The following is an 18,922-nucleotide window of genomic DNA, read 5'->3' as shown; positions in this document are numbered from 1 at the left end:
CTCACCTCCATGCACATCCTTTCCACCCTGACAGTTAAATGCACAGGCTTCCGTATCCACGATTCCATGATTGAATAAAAGTGGTAAATATGTGAATTACAACCGTGTGAATGTAGGCATGTGGTTACGGAATTTTTAAAGTGATGATGTCAAGAGCTTACCACTTACAAAAACGAAACTTTATTATTCATTTCTCTGCGTTCCAAGTTTCACTTCACAGAAATCCTCGCTCATCAGTGGTAACAAATGGTCTCCAGTGTGGGTGCACCATGATTTACCAGGCGAGTCCTACGCAGTGTGCAGTCTCCGCTTTCCCGTTGTTCATCACAACATTGCAAACCACCTTGTACATAGATTAATTATTATGTGCCCCTGCTTTAAGTTTATGAGATAGGGGTCTAGAAATGTACTTAGTAGTTAAAAACATAAGCATTTTAAAACTTGAGAGGTATGAGATTGCTTTTCTAAGATGTTACAATTTCACATCAGCAAAATGGAAAAGCTATTCTCTGTATTTTCATTAACTATAGCTGTATATATATTTTACATAATCTGTGTATTTAATATATAACATGTAATATATAATGTAATAATAGTGTGTGTGTGTGCGTGTGTGTGTGTGCACATCTCAGAGCCCATCTGATCAGAGGACAACTTGTGGAAACTGGTTCTCTCTTAGCACGTGGGTTCTGGGGACTGAACTCAGGCGGTTAGGGCAGGCAGCAAGCTCTTTTACTCACTGATCTGTCTTCCTGGCTCCAAGTACAATTGATGTCATTATCTTTCATGCTTGCCAATGTGATTTGGGGGAACTATTTCTTTTTCCTGATAATTTAAGGCTGGGCATCCATTCCCACACGTGGTTGTGCTCTTTGGTGAATATTCTTTTCCACCGGGTTTTCCATCAGCTTCAATGGATTTTTATATATATTCAAGGATTTCTGAAAGTTTAAAAACATCTTTTCACATATTAATAATTCATATGATACAATAGTCTCTTAGTCTATCATGTCTTTTGATTCCAGTATTTCCCATGTCAACCCCCCTTCAACCTAATGAAAAGTCTTTTTACACCTTCTCTGAAAGCATCTTGGTTTAAAAAGGCCTCCCCAATCTTGAGATTATACACATAACTGTGACTTATAATACTTTTTTTAAAAGTATCTTAATTGATATGGAACTCTGCACATAGAAGCCTAGAGTCTCCTCTGAACTGATACACATGTAAACAAGCAAGTTGTGAATTTTGTCTGTCTGTTTTGTTTAGAAACAAGGTCTAACGGTGTAAGTCAGGTTGACCGTGAACTTGCTGTCCTCCTGCCTCAGCCCTCCTAATTCTGGGATTACAGGAGTGTGTGTACATTCACATTTGACTTTTTTTTTTTTACTTGAATGGAAATGCTACGTTTTCATCAGCTAGTTTTGGTACATTTCCCACAATTCTCTTTTATGTTCTGCTAACCAATGCAACTGATTATTGTCAATACGGTATAATGTATTTATGGTGCATTTCAGTGTCTTACGGCAGACACCTCCCCTCAGCATGGAAACAGTGAACTTAGGACCACATTGTTAGAAGCACTGCATGCCAGGATCCATCTGAATCCTGTTCTAATAGTGCACTGCGTCTCTACCATGGCTCATTATCTGGGAATGGATGGCAACAGACAGTTGTAAGAGTTAAAGAAATAAAACAAAAAAAATTTGGGGATCTGTTTCAAGCACTGAAAAGCTCACTAGTTTTAATAGTTGTCTTGGCTATTATTAGGCATTTCTTCTGTGTAAACTTTAGGATAACTTCACTAAATCATTTCTTTAACCTCAAGTACTCCAGAGCAACTCTTGGAACCATAGCCTTACCTACAAATCTCTCTCTCTCTCTCTCTCTCTCTCTCTCTCTCTCTTTCTCTCTCTCGATTTTTATGACACTGTCTTACAATTGGGAATTCATGTTTGTAATTTATTCCTTCTCAAACATTAATATTTTTCAGTAGGAGCCTAGTTTAATTTATAGAAGACCTTTATTTTTCTTGTATTTGTTACTAATTTCTTAAAAAATGTTTTCAAATGATTTATAGATATATAAAAATTATGCAATTATTGTAGTGCCATGTGACACTTCAATACTTGGACACATTGTGTAATATTTACATCAATTTGAACAAGCTTTGCTTTCCTAACACTTCTCTTTTTAATATATGTTAAAAATTTAAATCATTTACATTTTCTTACTATTTTAAATGTAGCATTTCCCTATCTCCACTTATAGATGATTACTGCCAATGACGAGAGCATCATGTCACTTTCTTTATTTATTATGTAATTGTGAGTCCTTTTATCTCCTAATACACCATTATACATAAATGAGACATAGTATATCCTTTTGTTACCAATATTCACATTTAATAGTCTCTCCCCTTATCTGAACACTTTCTGATAACGACAATAATGTATGTGTTATCGTTCTGGCAGTGAAGGAGAAAAGGTGACTGAATGATTCTATAAGAGATAAATGCCTTTATGATTGGCCAAGGAATCTATCTTTGTGTATAATGAGCAAAACTCATGGTTGAATTCTCCCTAGAGCAGCTCAGGACGTTGTTGGAGGATCCCGTCTAACCTTTGCAAAGCTAAGTAATCTACAGAAGTGTTGTAGCCTGCTGTCCTCTACAGTAGCTTATGATGCCTATCTAGCCAGATTTACCTGGGATTAAAGCTGCCTGTAAAGCATCCTGTATACAACAAGTACTCAGTAAATGCAGGGACTATTTGTGTGTGTGTGTGTCCATATGTAAATGATAAGGTTAGCATCCACCTTTCCTATCTTTCTACCATCTAAAGTCCTCTATTGCATGCTGTGAAATCCCCGTGGGCACAGAATTTGAGTCGGCAGAGTGGTCTCCAGCTTCTCTTTGGATTTGACTGATAATTTTCAAGATCAAAATTCATTTTTTACAAAAAGTCTACAGAAATCAAAATGAAAGATCTTCCATGGCATATATTTATATATTATATGTAATCATATGTATATGTATAAAGTATATGTGCATAAATGTGTGTATATGTATATATGTATGTATATACTTTGTCACTTCTATTTAGATTCAATCATAAAACCAACATATACCTAACTATTTAAAAGACATCTTAATAACAAAGAATTGAAGTAAAACTGAAAATATCCATCTTGATTCTGTTGTCAAAGGTTATCGTAGATGAGGGCTTAGGACTTGCTTTTCTGGCCTTTCTATGCCAGGAAAGTGTACCCCTTAATGATGGCTTTGTTAACTGCTACAAAGCTGAGAGCTAATTATTTTTTTCAGAGTTGCTTTTGGTGCCTTTCTTGTGAGTCCTCAAGATGCCAGGAAAATTCTACTGTTGTTTATTTAAATAAGCACAACCTCAAGTTTTCTGAAGCTTCTTTTATGTTGGTAGTTTTATATTTTATATTTGAGTCTTTATATACTTCCCAGAACACAAATCATTCATATTTCATTGGCTACATAATCAATTTTGATCATTTCTGTTAAGAATAATTTTTTTGCTTTTGCTTTTTTTGTTGTTGATTTATGTGTATGAGGTCTAAAAACTCCTAACCTAACCTTGAAACAACATCGAAACTCTGCTATTTAGAGTGCTTTACAAGTTACAAAGTTCATTCCCAATTGTCTGGCATGCTCTTCACAATGACTACACAAGTATTATTCTCTCAACTAATAGGGTAATTGAAGCAATGAAGATTAACAAGCAATTTACCTAAAGTCACAAAGTTAACATCTGAGGCACAAAATCAGGTCCCGCGGCTGTGCAGAACTGGACAGAGTAATTGTCTCAAGTGGATTGTCTTCAAGAGTGCCTTGGTTCCTTGTTTCATTCCTGTGACTAAGTCCCTGATAAAGCCACTTGAGGCAAAGAGAGGTTATTTTAGTTCCCGGCTTTGCGTGGCAGGCTACATCTGCAGTCAGGAAGCAGGCAGAGACAGATGATGGTGCTTGGCTTCCCTCCCCTCTATTACACAGCCCGGAACCTCAGCACATGGGGCAGTGACAATCACACTTAAAGGTGCTTCTTCCTCCCCAGTCAACCTAACCTAGAAACACCCTCACAGATGCACCCAGAGTTATGTATCCTGGTGATTCTATAATAAGTATGTCAAGTTGACAATCAACAGTAACCAATCAAAACAAATATAGAACATTGTGCCCAGAATGTACTCAGTACTTAAAGAAGACATATTTAGTGCCTTTAAAAAGCATTTTCTTCAAAAATATACAATGAACACACACACACACACACACACACACACACACACACGGAGCTGAAGTTTAGCTAGTTAAAGTATGTTGGTATTGGCATGAAGGCAAGGCATTAAAAATGTATACATTTTGGAAGCTGCATGTAATAGCAAAAGCTTTGAGTTCCAACACATGGAAGGCAGAGGTGGGTGGGATCTTTATGAGTTTGAGGCTAGCCTGGTTTAACTGGCTGACTCTCAGGCCAGCCAAGGCACATAATAAACTGTCTGAAAGCAAAACAAAGCAAAACAAAACACAAAGCAAAAGTCTTTGAGAACCTACACCTCTCCCTTCTGTTTTCAAAGCCAGCTTTGTGCTGGGCATGGTAATGTGCACCTGAAACCCTAGTACCCCAGAGACAGAGAAGCCAGAGGATCTAGAGTTCCAGATCATCCACAGCTGCACAGTGCAGGTAAGACCATTCTATGCTCTGTCCAAACTGTGTCTTGAAGAACGACAGAACGACAGAACGACAGACAGAGACAGACAGACAAGCAAACGGGAGTCTAACTTGACCGGAGGAACCCTTTCACTCTACTTCACTCATTTCTAGCAAAAGGATAGTTTAAGGTCTGGGTAAGAAATGTCACATCAATAAAACAAGGGTTAAAGAAGTCTTGCATTTCCTCAAAAACTGAAAGTACGGAGTTCTCACATTCATCCCTAGCCCCGCCCCCACCTTGTCTCCTACCAGACAGTCTCTTAAGTACTGTATTAACATGGTACATTTGTCACAACTGATGAACTGATAGAGTATTGTTAACTAAGATCTCTAACTTACATTAGAGTTCTACAGGTCTATGGAACGATGTCATATATCTGGCTCAGTAACATTACACAAGGCAGTTTCATGGCTCCCCCATATCCTCAGTGTTCCTCCTCTTCAAAGCTCTGACAAGCACTGACTCTTTTTCTTCCTGCTGTGTGTAATGTGTGGTGTGTGTGGGGGCACCTGTGCATATGTGTTCATGTAGGTACACATGAGTGTAAAGGTCAGAGGTTAAGACTGGCTATCTTCCTCAGTTGCTCTTTGCCTTTTTAAAAGAAAAACAAAAACAAAAACAAAACCACAGGGCTTTTTCTTGGAGCTTCCCAGTCATCGAGGCTGGCAGGCCAGTGAGCATCAGGACCCACCTATCTGCCCTACAGTGCAGGCATTACAAATGCATTCCACTATGCCAAGCGTTTCCAATGGCACTGGACTCAAGCTCATGTGACAAGTACTAAACTGAGCAACCTGCCTAGATCCTTGCCTCCTAGTTTTAAGTCTCCTTGAAATTATAAAACTGGAATATATTATGCCCCTAAAGGATGAAGTATTTCTTAGCAGTGTGTAAGTTTATTTTGTCTTCATAGTTTGATAACTCATTTCTTCTTAATACTAAATAATATTGTCTACATGTACAACAGTTTACTTGGCTAATTCTCCACCTGAAGGACATGTTTGTGACTTCTAAGTATTAGCAATTATTAATATAGCTATTACAAACTTCTAATGTATGGGTGGTGCTTCTATATAAATATGATTCCAGCTTCTTTAGGTAAATACTAAGGAGAGTGATTGATGGATCCATGACAAGAGATTGTTTATTTTTATAAGAAATTATCAAACTGTCTTCCAAAATCCCTGGTGGTTTATACACCCACTGGCAGTGACCGAGAACCCTCTCTCTTAATCAAAATGCATCTTATTTTTGACACCTCTTAATTGCTGTTACCATGTGGCTGTCCCTATGTCATTGTCATTATGTATGATGTGAAATCAGGTCATAGATATTCATGTGGTTGTCACTTCACTTAAATTATACACTCTGTTTCAGTAACACATGTTGTTTAATTTCTGTTTAAAGTGTCATCAAAATACAACACTACAATTTATAGTTCATACAAATAGTTATGTATACAGAATGAATCAAGAACATATTTGTCTAATACACATTTGTTACTGGTTAAATGATCTAGTTTTGTATTTTCTCAGAAAGCAACAATATGTGCTTTACAGGCTGTATGAAAGGAATTTACCCACAAGGAGATACGTTGTAGTCTATGGCTGAATTCATGATGTAAAGATTGCCTATCACGCAGAGAACAGCAGTAAGAGAAATGAACAAATTCCTTAGAAGAGATGAAAGAATTCGCAGCACAGTTAGAAGTTGTACTAAATGAATCCTACCTTGCACAGCATCACCAGTAAATATACATCTCTGTATCAGAAAAGTCCTGCTGGCTGAGCAGAATGTACTTCACTTCAATGCTACTGCAGAAAAGTGAAAATATGTGTTTAACCATATAGAACATACTAGAAGGTGGGAGGCTGATTTACAAGACATAACATTGTTTGCACTTCTAGGGATCTAAAAAATAGAAAAAGAAAGAAAATCTTTAAAAATTGTAAGAGTCAGATCATAAAAAGCAACATATCACAGTCTTCTTGTATCCATTGATTAATACGGTTACCCTACATTTAATTTAAAACCGTACAACCATATCTACAAACAACAGGGATGGAGAGATGGCTCAAAGGTTAAGACCATTTGCTGCTCTTGCAGCGAACGCAGGTTGAATTCCTAGTATCCACTCACATGGTGGCCCATAGCAATCTGCAATTACAGTTTCAGGGGTCTGATGCTCTCTTCTGACTTCTGCTGTCACCAGGCATGCACAAGGCACACATCTATACATTCAGGTGAAACATTCATACACATAAACAGTAAAAACATCCTTGGTGGTATCACTGAAAGTGGACCCCAGTAGTAGATGGTTAAGGACACCTGTCTGAGCACTTAAGTAGTAATCACCCTAACTGCAGTGATGTGGTTGCTAATCATGACAGTATGACTAGACCACCAGATACACTCTTAGTGTGTCAGTCAACAAACCAGCTGACCATTCCAGAAAGGATGTGAAAGCTGGTTCATGTCTGAAGACCTGCTACTGAGAAGTTCTGGTAAAAGTTCCAATATGGTAAAAGGTGACACCTTACAGAAAGAAGAGAATACCTGTGCTCTTGAGAGATTCATTGCTGACATCCCCACAGCCTACAGGAAAACACATCAGGCTATGAATCTGAGTATAAATGAGACTCAAAACAGTTAATTCTAAATAAGCAAAGAAGTTTTAGGATTGTGTTAACCATGTTTATTATGTATTTACCCTTCTATATACGTATACTACTGGCACTCAATTATCCATATCCACTTTGAAATAAGAGTTCTTGAAATAAAATACAATTTATAAGTGACTAAGAAACATTATACCAGAGTCAATCATCTTGCCTTAGGGTGAAAATTGTTACAGAAGATAAAGTTCAGCTCCTAGCCATGAGGGGCTTTAATCTCAAGAAATATATATCTAAATATTTCTATTGGAAACAGAACAACTTACAAAGTAGCTTTTGACATAATTCTTCCATTGACTTATAAAATCAATAGTTAAAACAATCCAACAAGAAGACAGAAATTTATACAAAATAACACCTGACTTAATAAATTAGAATAAATTACTTGTACCAACAACTAGAGTGCTCATTCCCTGTAAGTTAGCATGAATTTTTTATAAGTCGTCTATGTGCTGGGCCACAAAGTAAATATCAACAAACTTAGTGACTTACATCACTGGGAGTCTCTTTGCAATCAAAATTAAACTACGTTAGATGTCTTTTTTTAGGAAAATTAAAAGAAAATGACTTGTTTGGAAATTAACCATTACACTTCCAAACATCAATGGCATTGAAATGACTGAAGCGGGTATTCTACAAATGCTGTGCAAGAGCTGATTCATGGATATAGAATATGTAGCAGAGTCTACAGGTGAAAATTTAGAATTAATAAAAAATACATCATTAAACTCTATACAAGTTAGCAACTTGGTTAGGCTCAAAATCAATACACAAATTTAACTATATTCCCATATATCAGCCTCGAGAGGAAAATATCAGTCATCCACATATCAAAACAATACCAAGTAACCAGAAGTAACCCTAACAAAAGATGTTTCAGATCTCTCATGGAAAATTAAAACTGGTTTAGAAGAGAGACATTTACAAGCATGAGAAAGATTAGATTAGAACAAAACTATATGCATACCAAATCTTTGTTTTCTAACAATCCAGTGATACTTAGACTGTCAATGAAGAGAGAGAGAGAGAGAGAGAGGGAGGGAGGGAGAAAAACAGAGAGAGAGAGAGAGAGAGAGAGAGAGAGAGAGAGAGAGAGAGAGAGAGAGAGAGAGGAATATTACAAGCTGATTCTGAACTCTGCATGGAAATGAAAAGAACCCTATTCTGCTTGCAATTACCATAAAGCTCCAATGATCCCACTGATGATACAGAGATGAGACAGATCTCTTAGACAGAACTGAGTAAAAAGAGACCTCCCATGTTGGTGGGAACTGGGCCAGCAGAGCAAAAACAAAGAGTTCCCAATGAGTGTTGGAACTGTGCATCCAAGGTGGTGGGGAGAAATGCTCCTCACTAACAAGCTCCAAATGAACTGAAATTAACAGCAACACTAGTTCATCAGGGTTACTAGTGTTCTTATTCTTAATATTACAAAGTCACCCCCTTTTACCAATAGAAGGGCTGGCTAGTGTGCACCATGATAAATTTGTAGCAGCATCCACAGCCATAAAAAAAAAACTTTTACAACCCACAATCCCAATGTTCTTCTAGACTCAAAAAGACATTAAAAAAAATCCCTATGACAGAAACCTAGTGAAAGGTTTATTAAGCACATCATTAAAAATCCTAATCACTGGGGAAAAGAGCAATAAATCTGACTTTGCTGCAATTAAAAGCTCCTATTGATTGACACTAGGACAATGAAAGGCCACTGCAGAGAGCAGGGACTTTTTGTAAGACCTTGGCATAGCAAGAAGCAGAATGCCACACACATGTCAGGGTTCATGTGGACCCACATAGAGGGTGTTAAAGAAGAAAATGAACATGTATTATGTAATGAAAGAAGTGTTGTCATCTGGCCCTGAAAGGAGAAGAGTGTGTGACTTAACCTCACAGATATGGAGGGAAGCAGAGGCAAAGCAAGGGGAAGAAAGTTGAGTTTTGACAGGAAAATGAAGATCAGCTCTGCACAGCTGTGTTGTGAGCAGCACATGGATCGGAGATGACACCAATGTGTTTGTGGCATTAGAGGAACCCTTCATACCAGAAGGACAAAATCAATTTATATCAATAAAAGAGCTTACAAATTAACCCTAAAAAGATAAAAAACCTTCTTAGCAAAGAAACGTTTTTAGTAACGTTTTCCATTAAGGTAAAAGAGAGAGAGAGAGAGAGAGAGAGAGAGAGAGAGAGAGAGAGAGAGAAAATAAGTCTATTGAGGGGAGATGGGAGGGGACTTAAAGGCAAGCTATATGAAAAGAACCAAGAGATGTCAAAATTAACAGCAATAAATTCACATAGGCTGAAATGTAGACATGTTAGAAACAGGATCCTCTCCCGTACTGAGCAGGTCACTCCCATGGCTCTGCTGTCTGACTTTCAGGCAATCCACTTGTTTTCTTCTGGAAATTTCTGGCCTAAAGAAGAAAAATATTTTCAAGGAGTGAATATTGAAGAACAGGAATCCAAATAATTTTTTACTCTTGTTTTACTAAGGGAAGTGTTAGTTGACAGAATCTCATATACTCCTCAGAAGTCATAGCCGTGAGAAGGTTTACAGCCAACAACCCTCTTTCTTCTCCCCAGAAAAGAGCTTTTGGTTTAACTCTCTGTATAATCTATTTTTGATTGGTGTTAATTTTCTACTTGTGGACTGTTAATTTTTTCTGCTATTACCTTTTGGTCATTTCACAGATATCAGTATCATTTACCACCTCAAGAAAGGAAGGCAGAGATTCAATCAGTGTGCTTGTCTTCAATCTCTCTTTCTAATCTTGCCTCAGAATAGTCTAGTAAAGACGTTTTAACAGGACTGACTAAGATTATGGTGTTCCAAATAGTACTGTAAGTCAAGGATAGAGAACACAGCTCTTGCAAGAAAGGAAAATGAGTACACACTCATTGCTGGGCGCTATGGCAACCATGGATGATTCCCCTAAAGAGATTTGGGACTTTCGCTTACAACAATTTATCAGATGGCTCAAATAGTACCCCAGGCTGCCAATTAACATTTGTACATCATTAGCCTTGCAATAAAATAAGTGTATGCCTCAATGTCAAAAATATCACTGCTGAAAGGCGAATATAGTTTTGCCTGAGTATAATGTAATTATGAGGTAATTGGCGTGAATATCATCAAATTTGGATCATGGCCGAGACTATAAACTTGAAGTTAGAGTTACCATGTGTACAACTAGGACCATCTTGAGTCTTCAGGACTCAGAGGGAAATAACTACTATATCTAAAACCTACCCAGCATCTAACATAAACTGACCCTCCAATGTGTTCATAAAGAAGTATTCAAAGAACAACTATTAAGAGTTTTCAAAGCAAAGGAAGCAACATTATCTCATCAAGAGACTATGTTTCTACGGCATTGAAAAAGAGTAGACAATTAGAACATATTTCAAATATTTTTATAGATTTAAATGAAGATTATTTTTGGTTTTCAAGTATGACATTTCTTCCCTTTTTTTTTGATTGGATAAAGTACTTTATTTTGAAAGTATTCTTTTCTAAGTATGACATTTCTTTATGATTTATATGTGTTTCTTTTTCAAAACTTTTATGCTGCTTTTGCTTACTGTCTTTCAGGGAAAGTTTCATGGAAATCCAATGCATGTAGCTGTGGTAATTTCAGATTGCTTAAGGGAAGAGAGGAGAATTTTGGCTGCAGCCAACATGCCTATCCAGGTACCATTTTCTGATTTGTAGTCGTATGCATTAACCATCACATTGCTGGCTTGCCAAGATGCTTGTCTTTATTCCACAGTGAGATAATTGCCAAGTCTTTCCAACCCCTGCCCCCACCCTGTCCCTTAAAGATGAGGTCTCATGTAGAGCAGGCTGGATTAGAGCTCACGATATAGCTGAGGCTGGCCTTGTGCTTGTGATCTTTCCGTCCTTCCTGCAAGTGACAGCATCACAGACGTGTGGCACCAGACTGGCTACTCTAGATTTCTTCTGTTTTCATGGCTAAATTCTGCCCTAAGATTTTACTTCACAGATCTGGGAATACAGTGACCACATTTTAGTTAGATTCCCAATTGTGGTATGGACTCTGCTTCACTAGCATGTTCGTCTTCACAGACTGATCTTACTGAACCCTTCAGGACTCCTGACTCGCTAAGGAAATTTGACTTACAAAAGCTCCCTGAGTACTTGTTTGGCTGTTCTTTGCCCTAGTGTAGATTACATTGTATTTTATCTTATTCTTTTGAGTGCCATACGTACCTAGGAAGGGGGAAGGAGCAGCAGTCTCTAAGCATACATTTTCAGTTAATACTACATCAAGAGAAAAGTTTATAAAACAATGTATTTTCTAAATGACATTCTCTACACTTTAGTGAACAATACAACTTATGAAGATAGATATATACATATATACACACACATATATATTTATGTATATTTATAAACAGTTTATATTTACATATATAAACTGTTATAGCTTCAGAGGCTTAGTCACTATCAGGTTATAAATGTTTTTGGGAGAACTTGAAGTTTTGACAACTCAATTGCTTTTGGATGATAAAGGATGGCATTGTGTTCACTTAAATACTATGGTTTCTAAATTGCAAGGCTGTCCATTTTGTACCTGTCACATACAGTCATTGCTCTCTCCTCTCCTCCCCACTCCTGTCTCTCCATCTCTGTTTCTGTTTCTCTCACTCTACCTCATATGTACCGTCTCATGAGAGCTCTCTACTGTCTCCCAGTGTCAAATATTAGTCAGATCAAAACATTTAAGCATATAATAATCAAAGTAACTCTGACAATAATACTGCATACTATCCTAAACAAAGGCCTGGGCATTTTTTAAAATTTCAAGTAGGTAGACAAATAATGGAATAGTGGAGAAGGATGTGAGAAAGGAATGTGTTTATAAAAGCTTTTCTAATCTGAAAGGTATGGTATAGTTAAAAAACACTTTACCAAGAGCTGAGAGCAAGGGTTTTCCCTGATGTCCCACCACTGCTCTGATGTGTATTGTCAAGTTATCAACCGTTCTCACCCTTGGTCTCTGCTTAACTTTGTGGTACAGAGGCTGCTAAGTTATGTTTTTCTCATCTCCAGACAGCTGTAGAACTTTGTGTTTTATTAGAGTGGCCAAGATACAGTGCTTGGAGGAGCTTCTTGGCCTTTTTGCATATCCAAGGACATGGAACTTAAGTTATTTTTGTCTTTTCATAGGGCCTCTGAGAAAGTCTTGAGTCAGTTGGCTCTGGGCACTACAAGCATAATGTTTAGTTCTGGGTTGGGACCCTGGAGCCTTGTTTATTCTCTGCCAGTGGGTTATATGTCCAACTCTCTCAGCATGAGTTTTAATGATCACAGCATATTATGTATCACATTGATCCAAGGCTCAGGCCAATGTAAGTACTGTGTTCTTTACAATAACCGTAAAACTGTTTTGTCAACAATAGTGAAATTGCAAAACATTCTTTTTCCAGGGACCTCTGGAGAAATCCTTACAGAGTTCTTCAGTTTCAGAAAGGCAGAGAAATGTAGAACACAAAGTGGCTGCCATTAAAAACAGTGTGCAGGTGAGTGGTCTCACACAGATGCATTGACTAAGTGGTTTGTCCCACATAGCTGTCTAGAAAGGCCAGGCTGGCCGGTGTGCCAAAGGCCAGTGCAGACAGATCTCAGAGGACATGTGTTTCTCTCATATGCTGTGTTATACAGGAAAGACTTCCTTGTGGAAATTTTTAAACTCAACTTGCTTCTGATATTGAAACTGTCACATTATCTGTGTCTTCTAGAGTAAGTTTGGTGACTTACAGTTCCTAAAAAGTGTATATGTTTCCCCTAATTGTACTCCATATATTCTTTTATTATTCTTTATCTGTAGAACCTATTATGTTACTCATTACCTTCGCGATTAGTATACTTTAGTTTCTCCTCCCATCGGTCTTATTATAGATTTGCTACTTTCGTTGATCTAGAAAAGATGATTTTAAGTGGAACTTTCCAATTTGTCATATGTAAAGGTAATACAAATTTCCTTTTCCAGAAACGATATAGCATCCATTTACTTGTTTTTTTTTTTTATGGAAATAATAATTCTCTAAATGCTTGTAAGTTTCAGGTCCCCTTCTTCTATTTTATACACAAAGGCATGTACATTTTATGAACTGTGGTGCTCACCTTTAATCCAGCACTCAGGAGACAGAGGCAGAAGGATCTCCATGAGATTGAGGCCAGCATTGCAAGCTCCAGGCTAGCCAGGGCTACTTAGAGAGACTCTGTCTTTAAAACAAAGCTAAACAAAAACAAAGAACAAAAACAGAGGCTGAAGCACAGATCCCTGCCCATGTCCATACAACTTAAAAAACCACAGACTTGAAGCATACATTCATACCGACCCCAGGTTTGATATTTTTTCAATCAGTAATTTAAATGGTTAAGATTGAGATTTTATGCAGGAAGGGAAGAATATGCACTTTCTTAGTGAAGACCTCTTGGAATGCGGAATGCAGACTGAGATGCAGGATGCAGCCAACTGGTTTGGGAGTCAAAGCTGTGCTGCTAGCCCTTGTCCACAAACACCACTTTACATGGCTAAGCCTCTGCTTCTTTATCTTTGAAAACCAAGAGTGGATCTACTTCACGAGTAGTGACACAACTAGATGAGAGAATATGTGAAAAGTCAATGTGCAAAATCTCAATGCCAACTGATTATTACGACTGAGTAGAGAACTTTAATGGGTTTGGAGGAAAGAAAAGTAAAAAAGTCAATAATCAAGTATTAATTAATTAAATAAATGTACAGAGATATTTTAAGAAGTAGAAAGAAAAACTATTTTGACAGAATTGTCATGAACTGTACATCTCTGATTCTTGTTCACTGGTGGAGAGGGCAGCAGAACAGCCTGAAAGGGCAAAAGGGCCCTGTAAATGAAGTTATATGATTAGCACCTCTTGTAATTAGTTCAGAAATGAGAAAGAATATGCTGAAAGATTTCTTAAGCAGAAAGAAAAAAATTAGGAGAAATGGTTTGGTGGCTAAGAGCAGTTGCTGCTCTTGCAGAGGACCTGTATTTGGTTCGCAGCACCCAAGGCAACTCACACCTGTCTGTCACTCTAGCTCCGGCGATCTGATGCCCTCTTCTGGCCTCCTCAGGCACTGCATACATGTGGATTTGCCATTTGGAGGTGTAGGCTCCTTAGTCAAGGAAGCTGTTGGAGACTGGCTTCCCCAGTGCATAGTTTATATATATACATAAGATGGTTCTCTGGCATGCTTAAGCATTACAACATAGTTTAATATTTTCTTTTGTATAAAGATGACAGAACAAGACACCAAATACTTAGAAGATCTGCAAGATGAGTTTGACTACAGGTATAAAACAATTCAGACAATGGGTAAGTTATTGTTTTGTCTGTAACTCTCAATAGAGACATAAAAACAGCATTTTATTAGGGTTCTTCACTGGTAAGAGTCAAATTGCTAGCAAATTTGATCTTCTTGGTTATATGAGTCCCCAGGCAGCTTGTTTCTGAGGAATGTAGGCAAATAATATTTACAGTTTTGAGTTTTCCATCTCTCCATGTAAGTTTAAAATACATATTTATCAACCAGTTCAAAGAAAATTACAAGTTCCATAAGAAATGATGCCCACTGCAACATGTGTCCCTACCCCCAACACCACCAGTAAGAGTATTCTTAGGAGCTAAGACCTCAGGGCTGGGTGTGGTGGCACATGCAAGTAATTGCAACATTTGTGAGGTGGAGAGACATAGCAAAAAACTTCCTCAAAAGAAAAACAAAACACAACTAGTGAAAATAAAAATAATCACCTAATACAGTCAGGAAGTCACTGATATGAGATCTTATAATTTTAAAAAATTATAAAGTAGAAATATGCTTCATAGAAGAGAATTTGGAAAATAGGCAAAAGTACTAAAAATAAAAATTACATAAAGTCTCATGGTAAGCATGGTTAAAATTTCTTGTATTTCCTCTATCTTGTCACAAGCATATGTATCTATAAATTTAATCTTCCAAAGAATTAGACATTTTGTATATGTTTTTGTGTATAGAATTTTAAATTAAATTTTTATTTGTAAATATTTCTAAAACAAATTTAATAATTGAATAAATATCTAAATACAAAGATTCTGAATTAATTTGATTCTGTGTACTTAAATAGTTAGATGATTTTTAATAAATGAACGGAGAAAAATGAAAATATTTCTAAAACCCTAGATATATAAGCAATAGTGGATTGATAGTTTAACTTTGATCCAATTACTGGGATAATTGGAACTCTAATTAGTCCTGTTTAGATTGCTGACAGGACCATGCCAATAAAGACTTATTAGTTTATATCATGGTACACTGCTTGTGTTAGACAATAGAAAACATTAGATAGGTGCCTTATTTACTTTTCCATTGTTGTAAAGAGCATGTCCAAGGAAACTTTTAGAAGAAAGTATTTAATTGGTGGTTGGATTATAGTTTCAGAGGTTTAGTCCATTATCATCATGGTGGGGAGGATGGTGGCATGCAGGCAGGTGTTGGACCAATAGCTGAAAGCTACATCCTGATCCTTAGGCAGAGTAAAGGACACTGGGGCTGGCATAAGCTTTTGAACCATCAAAGCTTATCCCCAGTGACACACCTCCTTTTAACAAAGCCGCACCCACCCTAATCCACTTCAAACAGTTCCATTAACTGGGGATCCACCTTTAAAACATATGAGCCTGTGGGACCATTCCTATTCAAACCATCTTAACGAGGAAAGATGGGAACTCTGAAATATTTTTACAATTTTACTTACTTCAAACTTTGATTTCAAAATATGCTTTTTAAAACAAAACAAATATAAATATCTATTTTACATAATTCTTTTATTAAAATGTTAACACATGCCGTGAAGGCAGTATAGACAATTGTTATCGAATGTTTAATTTTTCTGAAGAAGGTGTCTTTCAGTCGCCTGTCATATTCAGGATGTCATGACCACCATGAAATATTCAAAATGCTTATGATTATTTAAATGTACAATTTTCTCTTTAGAAGAAATAACACAACTTGGGTTTAATCACTTATCAAAGGGAGCAGGGATCCTAGAAAAACACTGTATTTCATCAAGCATCTTTGAAAACATTAATTCTAATTTTCATGTAAACTATGAACTTAAGGATAACAAACAATAAGCTATAGTAAACAATAAAACTATTTTGAATGTAGCATTTTATTATCTAAGTTTTCTCAGTATTTTTCAGCTTTTATGTGCATTAGAAAGAGTTGAAAACCAGTTGTGGTGGCTTATACCTGTAGCCCAGTACTTTGGAGGTAGGCAGGAAGAAGACCTAGGGTTCATGACCATCCTCACCTATGCAGCCAGTGTAAAGCCAGCCTGGGTTGTATGGCAGCCTGACACACACAAACAGATATGAGAATGAGCCAAACGATTTAATCATAAGCACAAAGAACACCCCTCCTTTCCTTATATAAAACAAGCAAGGTTATCCTTAGTGTAAGCTGGGCCAGTAAAATAAATCCATTACAAAATCTTCCTTTGTCCACTACCAACAAATGAATAAAAAAAGTGAAGAGCATTGCTCTGTAGGGGGCAGTGGCCACTACTACTTTGGGGAACAAAAAGCTTTGTCTAAAGATAATTCTGAATCTCATTTCCTTCCTTTCACAGATCAGGGTGACAAGAACAGTATCCTGGTGAACCAGGAAGTTTTGACACTGCAAGAAATGCTTAATAGTCTGGACTTCAAGAGAAAGGTTGATGAAGAAATTAATTTGCCACTTATCTGACTTTCTTTTCTGAAATCTCATCCTACAAAACCAAGGCCTCAGATTTTATCAGTTCATTTACACTTAATGGAAAATGGCAGAATTTTCAGGAACTATTCTCCATGTCTCTGGGTAAACTTGTATGGCCACCTCAGCTTCATGCCCTCCCAGCCTTAGTTGTATAATTCAATAGCCAGAAGGATTATTAACTTAGGTGGAAACTAGACCTAAGCTTTATTTTTCACTGTTTCAGACATAGGTTGTTAAGGTTCTGAAGTGGGTTATAGTACACATTTTTAGTTAAAAATTACTAGATGATGTAAAACTCTATTGGAAAAATTAGTGTTCTATATTCTATTCTGAGACTGGCAAATGGTGGCTCACAAGCAACTGAAACTCCAGTCCTAGGGGATCCAACACCTCTTCTGCCTTCAGGAGGCACTGCACACACATCAGCTGGACAAACACGCAGGCATAACACCAATACACATATAAATAAATGATAACACTTATAAATGGCCTTCAAATGCATGCTTAGGATAGCAGGATTCAATAGATGTTCCCACTGGACACTTTAGACTGATGCATGGGAATGCCAAGCCGTGGCCACAGTTCTCACAATATTATTCAATTGTCATGACTTTATTGTTTGAGAAGGCACTATCAAATATTTGGTTAATTTCAGTCAACTCTCTGTCTCTCAGACCAGTGTGTTTTGAACTGTAACATGGTGTTCTGTCTGTAGGAAGCGCTCAGTAAGATGACACAGATAGTGAATGAGACAGACCTGCTCATGAACAGCATGCTACTAGAAGAGCTGCAGGATTGGAAGAAGCGGCAGCAGATTGCCTGCATCGGAGGCCCACTCCACAATGGGCTGGACCAGCTTCAGAACTGGTAAAACAATTGACTTTAGTTTCTAGTGAAAACCACAGGAAGCACAAGCTGCAGTTGCTCTCAGTGAGAGTACAGTCCCCACCAAGCTGGGAACCACTTGAGCAGGAAGGAGCCACTGCTCCGTGTTCTTAGCTTGCCTCCTTTGGGAAGAAAAAGGAAGCATTTCCCATACATAAGAATTGCTCCATAAGCAAACATGAAATCTTAAAAGACTCAAATGCCCTTTTTTTTTTTGAAGCCTACAATGCATGTCTTTTTGGGTATAATAAACAGTAGCTTCAAAAATCTGTAAAACAACTTTTTAAAAATGTGTGTCTTGTGTTATAAGGTCAACGTTTAGCTTTATATTTTCAAATACATTCACTTTGTGAAAGATGTGGGTCAAAGATGCAGAATTTCAGTAGGAAAGAAGAATAAGCTTAGGAAATCAACCATACACCATGATGATTGTACTTACCAATATGTTATATACTTGACAATTACTATACAGAAGAAGATTGTGGGAGACAATGCATATATTTTTAGTTTTGATTTGGTCATGCTTCAAGATATAAATATAGCAAAACATGTATAAAACTACAAATATACACAATGTTTATTGACCAGTTAAAAAGTAAGTTAAGCTAGGTAAGGTAATACACAGCTGCCTCTCAAGGGAGTCATGCAAGTTCCAAGCCACCTTGGTCCTCAGAGCAAGACCCTGTACAAAACTATTAACACAATAACAAGAGACATAAAAATTTCCATCAAGGCATTGCTACCTAATATGTAGATAGACCGTTAAATGTAGATATCATTTTTTTACATTAAAGGATACAAATATTGATAAGGTTTTCTGACTCATAACTGCA

General features: G+C 37.2%; 1 protein-coding gene across 3 annotated transcripts in view; it reads left to right on the top strand.

The window, feature by feature from the left end:
• Window positions 1–18,922, top strand: part of Stat4 (signal transducer and activator of transcription 4) — a 90,989-nt gene that overhangs the window by 43,163 nt on the left and 28,904 nt on the right. For 2 of the 3 annotated variants that reach the window (XM_028765576.1, XM_028765577.1), the window contains exons 4-8: window positions 11,009–11,107; window positions 12,868–12,960; window positions 14,704–14,782; window positions 17,077–17,162; window positions 17,920–18,071. In XM_028765576.1, coding sequence (XP_028621409.1) covers window positions 11,009–11,107; window positions 12,868–12,960; window positions 14,704–14,782; window positions 17,077–17,162; window positions 17,920–18,071 — 509 coding nt within the window. The remainder of the gene's footprint in view (window positions 1–11,008; window positions 11,108–12,867; window positions 12,961–14,703; window positions 14,783–17,076; window positions 17,163–17,919; window positions 18,072–18,922) is intronic. The other variant, XM_028765578.1, reaches the window with a different exon arrangement.

Source organism: Grammomys surdaster, unplaced genomic scaffold, assembly GCF_004785775.1.
Source record: "Grammomys surdaster isolate TR1022 unplaced genomic scaffold, NIH_TR_1.0 165, whole genome shotgun sequence".
NCBI lineage: Eukaryota > Metazoa > Chordata > Mammalia > Rodentia > Muridae > Grammomys > Grammomys surdaster.
The sequence above is the reverse complement of the archived record's forward strand: the minus strand, read 5'-3'. Positions and strand labels throughout refer to the sequence as shown.